Genomic DNA, 14,517 nt, shown 5'->3' on the forward strand with positions numbered 1-14,517 from the left:
TGGAGCGCTTAAATCTTTCCATACTAGATCTAGGTCGTTGGAACAATATCGGTGTCATCCGATGGTATTACACGACTAATGGTGTTTTCGTGTGTGGTCGGTAACCCTGATGTTTTGCAATAGCTAGTGTGGGAACGCGTGCGATATGGTTCGTCAGATCACGGGTAACAACTAATGGGTGATCGGGTGTGAGGTGGATCGTTGGATCGCCTACCAACGATCAGAAGCCCAATGGATTCAATCCGCATCGTGGATTGACGATCTAGCGGTTATAGGGTGGACAGAGGTTTTTATACAGACCAATAGTCACTCTAGGATCGACCTGGACCATAAAGTCGCGAATTGGCGCAATCTAACCTTTTGTCTTGCTCTGATAAGGTGCCTTGGAAAGGTCATTTTCAAACAGAAAAGACACAGGAAGCTCTATAAAAAATAGCAGAAAATGCCCATTTACAGTAGAATTCGAAATCCACTTTTGGAGGCTTCCTAATTGCAAAATTCCAAAGATTTCAATTTCTTGAAAGCCTTTGAAAGTTTATTCTTTACATCTTTTTTTAAGTTTTATTCTAGTTTGTTGTTTTCTATTGAAATAGAAACTAGTGTCTCCCATATTTGTTATTCCAAAGGTGATTCGGGGTTTGTCTCCTTTTAGTGCAAAATATAGACATACATTTTGTGAAGATATCACCGGGCTTCATTGTATCTTGGAGGCGAATTCGTGATTTCCTTACACACAATTGGTGGGTGCGAATATCATCTTAAGGAAAGCAAATACGTGCCTCAAAGCATCTAATTCCATTTCACTTCCCACCATCTCGACATCCATTTTATCTAACATATGCAACAATGAATGGCCTTGGCTGGATCAAACGGAGTTTTGTGGTCCACAACATTTTTACAGAAGTCTAGTGCGCATTCGCCCCTAAACGTACCTTACCCAATGGAGAGAACGAAAGGGGTGAACAATAAATTTTTACAAGATACAAATGAAAGGCTCTCTTCAAGGAATTTCCAATCAGGGATTCAGTCAAGGTGGGCGGATCTCAATACGTATTACCTAGTATGTAGTAGTTCATTTCTAGGTCAAAATTTGTGAATGTACAAATACCTGTTGTTTGTAGTTTGGCATCGAGGCATTAGGCTAGTTAGAGATGCGAGAAGTGCAGCTCAAGAGGCAGGATTTGGTACTAAAGGTATAAAAGATGCACGATATGAGGCCATCAGTCTCTAACCTTCTCTTCCCGTTAGTAGCTTTTTTTTAAAAAAAAAAGTCTTAGTTATGTTCTTGCATTTATGGAGTTTGAACTCTTTCAACCGTTTTTTTTTTTTTGAATGGGTTCTTTCAACTGTTCCTTTTGTTTGTTTGTTTGTTTTTCCATCTTTAAGTTTTACTTCCATACTCGCGTTCTCCCGTGTTCAATTCAATTGCCTTTTTGTTTTTGTTCCATACTCCATTCTCCAATTTCCTCCTTTTATATGGGTCTCCAATGTCACTTTCAATTATGAACCTATCTAGAAAAGAATATATCCCATATGATTATTAGGTTTTGGCATGGAGGATAATAAGGGCATGTTAAACACCTTTCTTCAAAAAGGCTGCTGTCAATTTAGCCCTGTGGAGAATGAGAAAGGATGAAAAATCAGGGAAAATCCTACTAGGTGCAACTTGGGTCGGGTCAGGTTGAGATTTTGCTAAAAAATGGATTGGAATCAACCCGAACCTGACCCAATTTTAAGATAAAAGCTCAACCCAAATTCCAAAAAATCAACCTGAGTTGCACCCCTATAGGCAAGCAGATCCCTTCTGCATGTTTCTCCATATGCCTGCAAAAAAAGAGTTTTCACCCAATTTTTCTAAGCCACGGAATTTTTACCCAACAGTGCTCATTCTCCAAAAGTTGTGGGAGAATGAGTTTTCACCCGATTTTTTGAAACCACGGGGATTTGATTAGAGCAATTCTCATTCTTCCCTCTAGCCCGTTTCCTCTGCCTAAAACACCCTGGCTATCCTCATATCCCTTTCCACAACTTAAACTGAGGACAGAAGAAATCCTAACCTCTCCATTCAAATTCAAAATCATAACACAATTGAAAGCTCATAATTGGGTGTCTTATCTCTAATATAAAATTAGAGAACAGAAACTCAAATATCTAAACCTGATTCCAATGGTCCCAACAAAAAAAGGGAAGTTGACTTAATTGGATCTCTTAGTTTTCCTTCCCTTTATCGTATCCACACCTCCATCAAAAGAAACAAAAAGGAAAGCTACTAATGAGTATATCTCTTTCTGTGAGAGAGAGAGAGAGAGAGAGAGAGAGTCACTTGTCCACCTAAGACAAAGAACTCATAACAAGAGAGAGAGAGAAAGAGAGAGAGAGAGTATCACTTGTCCACCTAAGACAGAGAGAGAGAGAGAGAGAGAGATAATCACTTGTCCACCTAAGACAAAGAACTCATAACACAATAACACTTTTCAAAAGCTAGTATCACTTGTCCAACTAAGACCAAAGAACTCGGAACACAATAACACTACAGAGTGATTGTTAAGAGCTTCTACTATATGAGAAAATTGGAAATTACAGGAAATCCTAAAGGTCTTAACAGTACCTTATATAGAATCTCGGGATTTCCTAGGCAATTTTGGGGGAAGCCATTTTCCACCTCACTTTTGCAGGAGAAAACAGTCACAAAGGCTCACTTTTTAGCAGATTTTGTCTTATTCATTTTATTCATCTGGCCCTGTTCTCTCCTGCAAAAGTGACCCGGCTTTCTGCAAATTTGCCTAACAAATCCCTGTAGAATCACAACCCTAATCCAAGTACAACGGTTATACACAAGTTATACATGAGCCTTTGGGCACTGCATTTTAATGAGGCCATGCCAATGTTAGATGATTGGATAGAATTCAAGACATAATTATAGGAAAGTGATATATTCGCCCCCTTTTTTCCCTCGGATAGCACTCTCCAATGCATTTTTTACTAGCCTTTTACACTACAAGGGGGCTGTCCAAAGAAAGAAAAATAGGTGAACATATCATTTTCCTAAATATAACGCTATGCAAGGTTTTAAATTTCTAATTTTGGTCGCCACGGAAACAAAAACATTTCAGTTTCTGTAGGAAGTTTCGGAGGAAATCCTATAAAATCATGGAAACATATGAAATATGTGCAAATGGTAGGTTTTAAAGACGAAACTTAGGAAAATTCTAGAATAAGCACAAATACATACCTAGAAGCCATCACATAGGTAAGACAATTGTTCATAATGGTTTACAAACACTGAACACCTAGTGACATGCACTATTACGCATGTCTGATAATTTAGTACATGCTAAATTTCAAATGTAATTTAGATAAATATTTATATGAATTGCACGGAACACTTTTCACATGGAATTCGAAAAAATATGATAAAGAAACACAGTGAAATAGTATACTACTATTATTACCCTTAAGATTTTGGTTTATGCACTTCAATAATTTTGGTTTCAGTGGAGATGGAAACAGTCACAAACATTTCATGTGTTGTGTCATTTTCGGTGGAAATTTTAAACCAGGGGTCCTATGTTGACAGATATGTCTAACAATTCCCAAAAAAAATAAAAATAAAATAGAAGCTTTAATAGGCAAATTTTTCAAGAGATTTCAATTTAGTATACTTTTTAGGCCTTGAGTGAGAGGATGGGATCTCCTTTTCGTGCTAGAAGACTTGGGCAAGTGATATTAGCATTCCAAAGAAAGTCATTAACGATCCTCATAATCTTTTATAATAAACACACGTTTTGAAAGGAACAAAAGTGCTATATAGTGCACAAAAAAATCGTAAAAGGGTTAGGGTGATGATAGCCCACTTAAGTAAGGTGGAAAAGGACACATTTATCCACTAAACACCACAAGAAGTTCCAAGATTTGCTGTTCCATTTCTGAATAGAATTCTCTTTAAAATTTATTTTTGGCTAATGGGAGAAGGCTGAATGAGTGATTTCATAATAGTAGTAGGAATAGTGTTTATTTTGGCCGGACACACTGCCGTCAAGACATCACCGGCGAAGCCTCCCACAATGGGCATCGGCCGTGCCGACAAAACAATAACATAAAAATAAAGAAAAGATAGAAAAACTTAACCACTATTCATGGAAATGACTGGAGGAAAACATCAGATAAAGCACTAGCACTAAACGCACTTTCCATATTTGCAGATGACAAAAATACCTCTCTACGAAATGCAATATGGGTACCCAAAAAAACCATCTGATTTTTGTCCTTTATGGTGAGGATTCTACAGACTTTAGTCTTGTAGTGCCTTAGCATCATAGATTCTAGGGAAGTCACCAATTCCAAAGAGGGTAATGGAAGGGGACAAATAAGAAGTTTTTGTGGTAATTAGGTCATTTTCCAAATCAAGGGGGAGTTTTGGATGCATATGCGATAAGGAAAGATAACAAGTTCTCCCAAGAGCATGATTTGGATGTTTTTCTACTTACGGACAAGACATGGGCACATGGGAAAGGGTAAGAGAGAGCCCTTGAAATGGAAGCCGGTTGAGATGCCCCCCTTATTGTTAACTCACATCTTAGCCTAAAGGACAAGAGGGTCCTTTACCTTTTTTGTTCCTTCTCTTGTCCAACACTCCCTTTCATTCCTTGTCTCCTTCTTCCAACACTCCCCCCAACACCACTCAAAGACACCACTCCTTCCAAACACCCACCTTCACCACCTTTTATATATAATCGCATACAATTCCTCCTTTCTCCTATCTTCTTTTACTATCAACAACAGCTACTAGTAGTAGTAGTAAGTTCTCTACCAGTTCTTTCCACAATAGAGATCCAAATTGTTACAAACCCACTTCCCAATTCTCACTCTCATCCTTTCTCTTCTCTTTCTTTCTGTTTGTTTACTCAATTCAGCATGCCTTCTCTTGCAGAAGCCTTCAAAGGCCACCCTGTCTACCTCCATAACTCTCATCTCGACTTTGACTTGGCACGAGAAGTTCCCGATTCGCACACGTGGCCCCTACTAAATGACTACCCATCGGGTGACTCATTGAACGATGAATCCGTACCTGTTATTGATCTAGCTGACCCTCATGTTGTCAATCGAATCGGCCATGCGTGTGAGACATGGGGTGTGTTCCAAGTCACCAACCATGGCATCCCCATGGACCTTCTCTCTGATGTCGAGTCCCAAGGCCGCCGCCTCTTCATGCTCCCCACTCAACAAAAGCTAAAGGCGGCAAGAGCACCAGAAGGAATTGATGGTTATGGCTTCGCTCGCATCTCTTCTTTCTTCTCAAAACGCATGTGGTCTGAAGGCTTCACCATCTTTGGCTCCCCCATTGAACATGCTCAAAAACTTTGGCCTCATGACAACAAGCAATTCTGGTAAATGTGCATTCTTACACTTGTAAAACACATGCACACACTTAGTCATGCCAATGTTTATAAACTCGATTCGAAGTTTACTCTCTATCTTGGATCAACTCGATCATGATTGGTGTCCAAAACACGAAAAATACTTGGCTCTTCATTGAATCCATGTCTAAGTTTCAAGTTTCTAAAACTTGGCCGAAGTTTGAACTAATAGATGCAAACTGCAAGAAGTGTTAATTACAGATGCTTTAAGTCCAAGCATTTTGCTAATAAGTAGACTATTAATTAGACTATAGAGGAATTACACATAATTAGGAATATTTTTCTAAACCAAACTTTTTGTGGATGCAGTGATGTAATGGAAGAATATGAGAAGGAGATGAAGAAGCTGGTTCGATGGCTGATGTGGCTGTTGCTTGCCTACTTGGGCATTACCAAAGAGGACGTGAAGTGGGCGGGCCCCAAAGGCGAGTTTGAAAGTACATCGGCCGTGTTACAATTGAACTCGTACCCGGCCTGCCCGGACCCCAAAAGAGCAATGGGGCTCGCCGAGCACACGGATTCACCCCTACTAACCATCCTCTACCAAAGCAGCATAAGTGGCCTCCAAGTCCTTAGAGAAGGGGGGGTCCCTAGGTGGGTGACAGTTCCCCCCTTGCCAGGGGCACTCGTCGTAAATATCGGCGACCTCCTCCACATCCTCTCAAATGGCAGATTCAGGAGTACCCTTCACCGTGCAGTTGTAAACCGGACCCACCACCGCCTGTCTATCGCCTATCTGTGGGGGCCACCAACCAACATTAAACTTTCTCCCTTCTCAAAACTAGTTACTGATTATCACCCTCCTTTATACCGCCCTGTGACATGGACCGAGTATCTCGGAATCAAGGCGAAATACTTCAACAAGGCGCTCTCTTCGGTTCGCCTCCACGCACCTTTAAAGCAGCCATTTGAGACAGATGATCAGAACAGTGTGCATGTGGGCTAGCTATACTCTCTCCCTTTCTAGCCAAGTTAACTTTAGTACCTTTTGTATTCTCTCCCTAACCAATCATTTTGGGAAATCAGTGGAGCAAACGTCTTTCTTTCTCTCTCCTCTATACATTGAGACATGTGATTGCTTGGACGGTTGTGGGTAAAAAAGAGTAGGGGAATTTGGTTAGTTCCTATGCGCAAGGCCCGAGCAGATAAGTTATATCAAATCATGTACGTGCATGCAAACAAAATGTCTCTGTTCTCTTCTTGTCTTGTATATAAAAAGATATAGAGGGTTCTTATTTGAATATTCAGCTCAAAGACACAAGAACCGACATCTTATTGCCCAGGATATGAAGGATCCTCCCATGCAAAACGACAATGATCTAGATAAAATAGGTTCCCCACAAATTAACCCACTTCAAAGAAGGCACAAGTTCCCATCGCTTTAACAGAGACTGATGATATGGGAGGGTATTCTTGTAGTTTTCATGGTTATACCTTGTTTTCTTTTTTGTCAACATAACATATGGTCATCCCTGTGCCAAACCCAATTCCTTTCAGTACTGGACATGCCCTGGTGGATTGAAGATGAGTTTGCATGTTTGCCGTAGACGGAGCCCACGCAGGGTGTCGCATTGGGGAGGCAGCGATTTTACGTGCTATGGATTCTGTCTTTTTTTTCATCCTCTCTTTTCACCCTGTAAGTTATGGAAAAAAAATACCATAACTATAATCAAATCTATCATGTCAATCGTGAGGGCGAGCCATGACAAGTCACGATAGACTACATGATGTATTTAGTGATGATATTAAGGTTAAGGAAACAGAAGTAGAAACTGACCCCATGAGTCCATGACAGATCAATAATTGTTGCTACTTCAACCATTTGTTTATGTTAAAGTATAAAAGATAAATAACACCTTTCTCTAACAGCTTAAGCTTTTGGAGAAGTTGGCAAGTTAACATGGTATTAGAGCCAAAGGTCTCGAGTTCAAACCTCCCAGATAGCAAAAATCCACATGCGATGGTCAGCTCAAAGTGGGACCACATGTGCCAGGTGTTTGCCAAGTGGTGCGGGGGAGTGTTTAAGTATAAAAGATAAATAACGCCTTTCTGCAACAACTTAAGCTTTTGGAGAAGTTGGTAAGTTAACAGTTTAGCTTAAGTAGAATGGTGAGAAAATAACTTTAGTTTCACATTCACGTGGATGCACATGCATTTGTATACCTGGCTCTTTTTCTGTCAAGGTAGAAGGTGGAAGGCTGTAAGATATATAGCTTTCTTCAAACTGTAGATGGCTCCTCTTGCCTCCACTCACCCATCCACATCAGATTAGATTTGAGGTAACTGTAAGAAATCCAAAATGAAGAAGAGTCATGCCTATAGCTCGAAAAATAGGAAAAAGAGCTAAGGAGTTTAGTTAGAAAGGGACATGTAAAGTTGGCATGTAAGCTCAATTAATTAGACAGCAAGGCTCAAAATATTCCAAAGAGTTCTGTCTAAAATAAGGTTATGGCATGAGATTACTTAAATTAGGTTTAAGGAAACCTAATCACCAATCATGATGGAAGTTCTAGATGGAAGAAAACCGCCAAAGGCATTTGTTTCTTGCATATTCTTCCTCAAGATTCTTAGCCGTAATTAGAGAGGGCAAGGAAAAGACATGAAAGCAATATTAGATAAAGCATCGGCATGGAGTGGGACCGGATGAGCTTGATCATTGCCAGAATTTTAGGATCAATCTCTTTCGATGAACATTTTAATCATTTGTCATTATTATCTTTGCCTTTGGAATTTGGAACCGGCTTCATTCATGCACACCGTGAATTTGCTCAAACAATATTAAGATAATAATCTATTATGCCTCACTATTAGGTCTCTCTCTCTCTCTCTCTCTCTCTCTCTCTCTCTCTCTTTATATATATATATATATATATATATATATATATATATATATATATATATATATATAATGAGAAAAGGGTTGCTGCTAATGTTAGCAGCTAAGCTTAGCTGCTAACGTTAGCATAAAACAAGGTCGGGCCCTTATTCTTGGGGGATCCAAAGCATTCATTTGGAAGGCCCTTTCATGGATAGGGTGTCCACCAAAAATCAGCTTCATTGGATCATCTTAGGGTGCCCATTTGTGGGGTGAAAAAAATTAGCAGATTAGTGGACAAACAATATCTGTCCATTTTCACCCCCACAAATGGACATCCTGTTATGATCCAATGAAGCTGATTTTTGGTGAAAAAAAATTGGCAGATTAGTGGACAAACAGTATGTGTCCATTTTCACCCCCACAAATGGACATCCTATTATGATCCAATGAAGCTGATTTTTGGTACACACCCCATCCATGATGGGCCTTTCAAATGAATGCTTAGGATCACCCCAACAATGTGGCCCCACCCTTGTTTTATGATAAAGTTAGCAGCTAAGCTAGCTGCTAACGTTATGGATTTTCTAGGAGCTTTCATAGAAAGACGGTTCGCAGTTGGTCGTTCCATGAGAGAGCGGCCAACTCAGATGAATTAAATGAATATGACAAAATCTTCTGAGAAGTAAGCATGTGTGACTGCTCTCTCTCATGCAATAGCCAGCCACAAAATGCCTTTCTGTGAAAGTCCCTACCAAATCCCCACCCCACCCCCCACCCCACCGCGCGCGCGCGCGCACACACACACATATGTATGTATAGGGAAATGATATCAGCACAACCATCTTTTCATATTTGCACAATAATATGTGTTCGAAAACTTGAAAGCTTTAGGTATTGATCATTGGTAACTATTATGTTGCTTTGGGGTAACCTGGAGTTTTTAGAAGAGGAGTGACACTGTTGCTCTGCAACTGCTGCAACATACTTTAGTTTGAAAGTGTCACAAACTTTCTGCTCTGCATGAAGACTGAGTTGCACCTTTTCAAGTTTCTATAAAAGGAGAACATAGTAAGTTAAGCTTCAAATGAAATGTCAGGCATTAAGAAGTAGCATAAATTATCTGGTGAAATTACAAAAAGCATGGATGACAGACCAAAGTTTTTTACTAAATATAGTAAGTAGTATTAGACTGATAGGATGGGCGATCTCATGGGAAGTCCTCGTGTTGCACCCATTATTTCTCTCGGGTTCAAAAAAAAAAACCTGCTACTGAAATTACCAAAAGCTCTATCTTCCTTAAAACATAACCTGAACCATGAACACTCCAACTGACTAAAATTGAGGGAAGACCAGCATGGTTTAAACCTTTTTTTTTTTAAAAGTTGACACTTTTATTAAAGATCGGTTGGGACAAGTTGCCCCCCCACACACACACACAGAGTACAAGATCCGGATCAATGATCTGAAACATACCCGTAAAGGATTACAAAGAACTAACAACCAACATTTCCTCCCTCAGAACTCCTGCTTTTGCTAAACTATCCACCGCCTCATTTGCCGATCTCCTTTGATGTTCAATCCTAAGATCCACAGACCTTATTAAATCAAGTATTTCCGCTATTAAGTCTTGTAGTTTCCAAGGTCCGTTTGAGGTACCCGATGTTGTTCGCGTATGCCCGTCGCAAGTCGAAGAGGAGAGCCCTAATTTCAGCCTCATTTGAATCACATATCCTTATTGGACCTGAAAATGTCATGGCAGTATTTTCTTTATCATCTCTGGTCAGACCCCCAATGCTAGCCTTCCCTGGCTTGCCAATAGAGCTCCCATCAAAATTGAGTTTGAGCCACCCACATGGTGGGGCCTTCCATTTTGGTTTTGGCTTAGTTCGGATTGTTCTATCCCAGATAATTGACCACCAATTTCTTATGAGATCTTCCACAATGTAAGGGATTCTCTTCTTGATCTTGGCCCATGTAATAATTTCCACCTTGATATCCGTCGCCAACCGACCAAATGTCTTGCTCTGTCCCTCAAAGATACGTCTATTCTGTTCCTTCCAAATATTCCAGACAATGGCGTAAGGAAAGGTGGACCATAACAGCTTACCGGTTTCCCCAAAAGGCCCATTAGGCCAATTAATCATAAGTGAACTAATAGAGCTCGGGCAAACCCAGTTCATTCCAAAAGCTCCAACTGCCCTTGACCACAAATGGTATGAGAAAGGACAATGCAGCATCAGATGATCCAATGTTTCTTCATCATGTTGGCAGAGAACACACATATTGCTAGACTGAAGGATCTCCTTTTTAAGCGATCACAAGTATTAATTTTTCAGTGCACCAACGTCCATCCAAAAGCAACCACTCTTGTAGGTGCAAGGAATTTTCAGATGCGCCTTATTTCTGACACTTGTCCTGCATTTAATACCGCAAAGAAAGATTTAGCGGTGAATTCACCATTTGAGTCCGATGACCATATCCTCTCATCTTCCTTGAAATTTGAACAATATACCGAATTTAGCTGTGTATGGAGTCTTAGGAAATCCTTCACCTCTTTAACGTCCCTTCGTAGTCGAATGTCCCAGAATCCTCTCCCCATATGCCCCTCTCGAACCAGATAATCTGCCACCGTTGCATCAGGTCGCACTGCAACTTGGAATAATCTCGGGTACTCCACACAAAGCAGTGTTTTGCAACACCAAAGGTCAAGCTAGAATCGCACCGCCGTATCTTTCCAACTTTATAGCAAATTTCTTGTTCGAAATCTTCCTAGACTGAACAGATGGATTTGCAAGATCTTGAACCCTTTCCGGTAACCAGTATCTTAATGTTCCAGTCCCCCCATTTCGAACCATATTTGGATCCTACCACCCGATGCCAGAGAGCTAACTTTTCATTACGGTACCTCCATAGCCATTTACCTAATAGAGACCTAATTCGCATCCTTAGCTTCCCAATTCCCAGCCCTCCATCCTTCTTTGATTTGGTCACCCCCTCCCAATTCATCAAGTGTCTTAGTTTTCTAGATTGCCCATCACCATCCCACAGGAAATCACGCTGTAACTTTTCAATTCTCAAAGCTACCTTAACCGGTATTTTGAAGAGTGACATGAAATAGACCAGCATGTTTGCAAGTGCCGCTTTCATCAGAGTGATTCTTCCCTCAAAGGAGATGTATTTTTTCTTCCAGATAGCTAACTTGTGTTCTACTCTTTCCACCACTGGGTCCCATTGCAATGCCGAAAACCAATGGTAACCCCAGATAAGATACCGGGAAAACCCTAGCGATACAACCAATAGATTGCGCCAGATTATGAACCACCTGCCGATCCATGTTGACGCCCAAGAGCACACTTTTGCTGAAATTAATTTTCAAACCAGAGGAGATCTCAAACCAAAATTCTTTTAACATTGGGAATGGCCTGAACATTGTTTTCCAGGAAAACAAGCGTGTCATCAGCAAATTGAAGGTGTGTAATTTTGTCACCATTAGGTCCCGCTCTCAATCCATGAATCAGTCCTGAATTACTAGCCTCATCAACATTAGACTAAGGGTTTCCACCACCAAAATGAAGATGTATGGAGCTAATGGGTCGCCGTACCGAAGACCCCTTGAACTCAATAGCCCTCCACGGACCCATTGATTATGATTGAGAAACTATTGTAGGAAATTAACGAGTTAGTCCATTTTTTCCACTTCGTGCCAAAACCCATACGTTCTTGTATAAAATCAAGAACCTCCCAGTCAATATGGTCGTAGGCTTTTTCAATGTCAATTTTAAGAACCAGGCTAGAGCTCCCACCGCTGTTGACAGAGTCAACAATCTCATTAGCTATTAGCACCCTGTCCAGGATTTGTCTTGAGTCGACAAACGCACCCTGAAAATGGGATATGATACCACCCATAAAGCTTGTCACTCTTCGAGCAAGCAGTTTAGATACAAGCTTGTCACTCTCCCAATTACCCCCTTCGGTTTTGGAATTAGCGCAATAAATGTAGCTTTTACTGCTTCACTAATGTTAACTTACCAACTTCTCCAAAAGCTTAAGCTGTTGGAGAAAGGCATTATTAATCTTTTATACTTTAACACTCCCCCGCACGTGTGGCCCACTTGGCAAACACGTGGCACATGGGGTCCCACTTTGGGCTGACCATTGCATGTGGATTTTTGCTATCTGGGAGGTTTGAACTTGAGACCTTTGGCTTTGATACCATGTTAACTTACCAACTTCTCCAAAAGCTTAAGCTGTTGGAGAAAGGCGTTGTTTATCTTTTATACTTTAACAACTAATAATCCCTCTCTCCTAAAATTCATAGATAAAGGCCATGACATCCTTCTTCATGATACCCAATATCTTTGAAAGAATGCCATGGGGAACCTGTCTGGTCCCGGAGCTTTATCTTTTTGCATGGAGAATATGGCATGTTCAACTTCTTCCTCAGTAAAATGGACGCCATTCAACTGGTTTTGTGTAAAATGCAGAGTATTAATCACCGCTTCTTCCTTTAATCAAATTGGTATCTTCTATCAATGTATCCTCATCCTTCAGACAAGTGATAGTATTGATTCGTCGTCTCGTATTTGCCACCCGATGGAAGAATTTTGAGTTCAAATCACCTTCTTTGAGCCAAGTTGTTCTTGATTTCTGCCTCCACCTAATTTCGTCTCTGCTTCAACCTGTCAATTCTCTCGACAGCCGAGAGGGGGCCATCGGTTTCTTTACCTTCCAAAAACCTCAGAGCTATAGAGATTTCCTCCTTCCTGCGCTTATTATCTTCATCAACCGTTTTTTGCCATTCTTTTGTTTTCAGCTTCACCGCCTTCAACTTTTTTCACAAAACATATCCCTTCCAGCCTTCAACTTTTTTCACAAAACATATCCCTTCCAGCCTTGGATAACAATCTCCTCCGACCATTCCTTGACCTTATCATCAAATCCCAGGATCTCTAAAAGGTCCAGATTAAACTTGAAAGGTCGCAGTCCTCCAGAGAAATCCGAAATCTCCAGCATGATTGTGTTATGATCCGATAATGTTTTGGGGAAAGCCTTCTGAGTGATGAGGGGGAAGTGCTCATCCCACTCACGGGATATAATAATTCGGTCTAGCCGGCTCATCGGATCGCGTGTAACGGCTAAGGGGTGATCGGGTGCGAGGTGGATCATCAGATCGCGTCCCAACGATCAGAAGCCGAACAGATGCAATCCGCATCGTGGATTGACGATCTAGCACTTACAAGGGTGGACGGAGATTTTTATACAAACCAACAGTCACTCAAGGGTCGATCTGGTCCATAGATTCGCAAATTAGCGCAATCTAACCTTTTGTCCTGCTCTGATAAGGTGCCTTGGAAAGGTCCTTTTCAAACAGAAAAGACACGGGAAGCTCTATAAAAAGAGCAAAAAACGCCCATTTACAGCAGAATCCGAAATCCACTTTTGGAGGCTTCCAAATTGCAAAATTGAAAAGCATTTCACTTTCTTGAAAGCCTTTGAAAGTTTATTCTTTACATATTTTTATTAGTTTTATTCTAGTGTGTTGTTTTCTACAGAAATAGAAACTAGTGTCTCACATATTTGTTATCCAAAGGTGATTCGGGGTTTTTCTCCGTTTAGTGCAAACATTTTGTGAAGAAATCATTGGGCTTCATTGTATCTTCGGGGCGAATTCGAGATTCCCTTGCACACAATTGGTGGGGGCAAATATCGTCTTAAGGAAAGCGACTATGCGCCTCGAAGCATCTCATTCCATTTCATTTCCCACTATCTCCACATCCATTTTCTCCAACAGATGCAACAATGGCCTTGGCTGGATCAAATAGAGGTTAGTGGTCCACAATGTTTTTACGGAAGTCTAGTGCGCATTCGCCCCTCAATTACACACTCAAAGGAGAGAACAAAATAGGTAAACAATAACATTTCACAAAATACAAATGAAAGGCTCTCTTCAAGGAACTTCCAATCAGGGATTCAGTCAAGGTAGGCGGATCTCAATACGTATTACCTAGTATGAATGTACAAATATGTGTTGTTTGCAGGTTGGCATCAAGGCGGTAGGCTGGTTACTTGGTTAGTGATGCGAGAAGTGCAGCTCAAGAGGCAGAATTTGGTGCTGAAGGTATAAATAAAAGAGGTATGATAAGAGTCTACCCGTGTCTCTCAACTTCTTTTCCCGTTGGTAGCTATTTTAAAAAGTCTTAGTTCTGTTCTTACATTTATGGAGTCTGAAGTCTTTCAACTGTTTTTTTTTTTTTTTGGCTTCTTTCTACTGTTCCTTTTGTT

At 40.6% G+C, this 14,517-nt stretch overlaps 1 protein-coding gene and 1 long non-coding RNA gene across 2 annotated transcripts; one reads left to right on the forward strand and one right to left on the reverse strand.

The window, feature by feature from the left end:
• Nucleotides 1-3,977: 3,977 nt before the first annotated feature.
• LOC143845562 (uncharacterized) lies at nucleotides 3,978-12,177 on the reverse strand. The gene is made up of 3 exons (XR_013234475.1): nucleotides 9,167-12,177; nucleotides 7,581-7,700; nucleotides 3,978-7,051 (listed from the first exon to the last, which is right to left on the reverse strand). It is a non-coding gene; the product is annotated as an uncharacterized LOC143845562 (long non-coding RNA).
• On the forward strand, nucleotides 4,915-7,031 carry LOC143845561 (gibberellin 3-beta-dioxygenase 1-like). The gene is made up of 2 exons (XM_077353943.1): nucleotides 4,915-5,387; nucleotides 5,727-7,031. Exons 1-2 carry the CDS (start codon nucleotides 4,915-4,917, stop codon nucleotides 6,361-6,363), a joined length of 1,110 nt encoding a protein of 369 aa, XP_077210058.1. The 3' UTR covers nucleotides 6,364-7,031.
• Nucleotides 12,178-14,517: the final 2,340 nt, after the last annotated feature.

This window comes from Tasmannia lanceolata, unplaced genomic scaffold (genome assembly GCF_043159265.1).
Source record: "Tasmannia lanceolata isolate RefF3 unplaced genomic scaffold, GAP_Taslan_0.1 ptg000015l, whole genome shotgun sequence".
Lineage (NCBI taxonomy): Eukaryota > Viridiplantae > Streptophyta > Magnoliopsida > Canellales > Winteraceae > Tasmannia > Tasmannia lanceolata.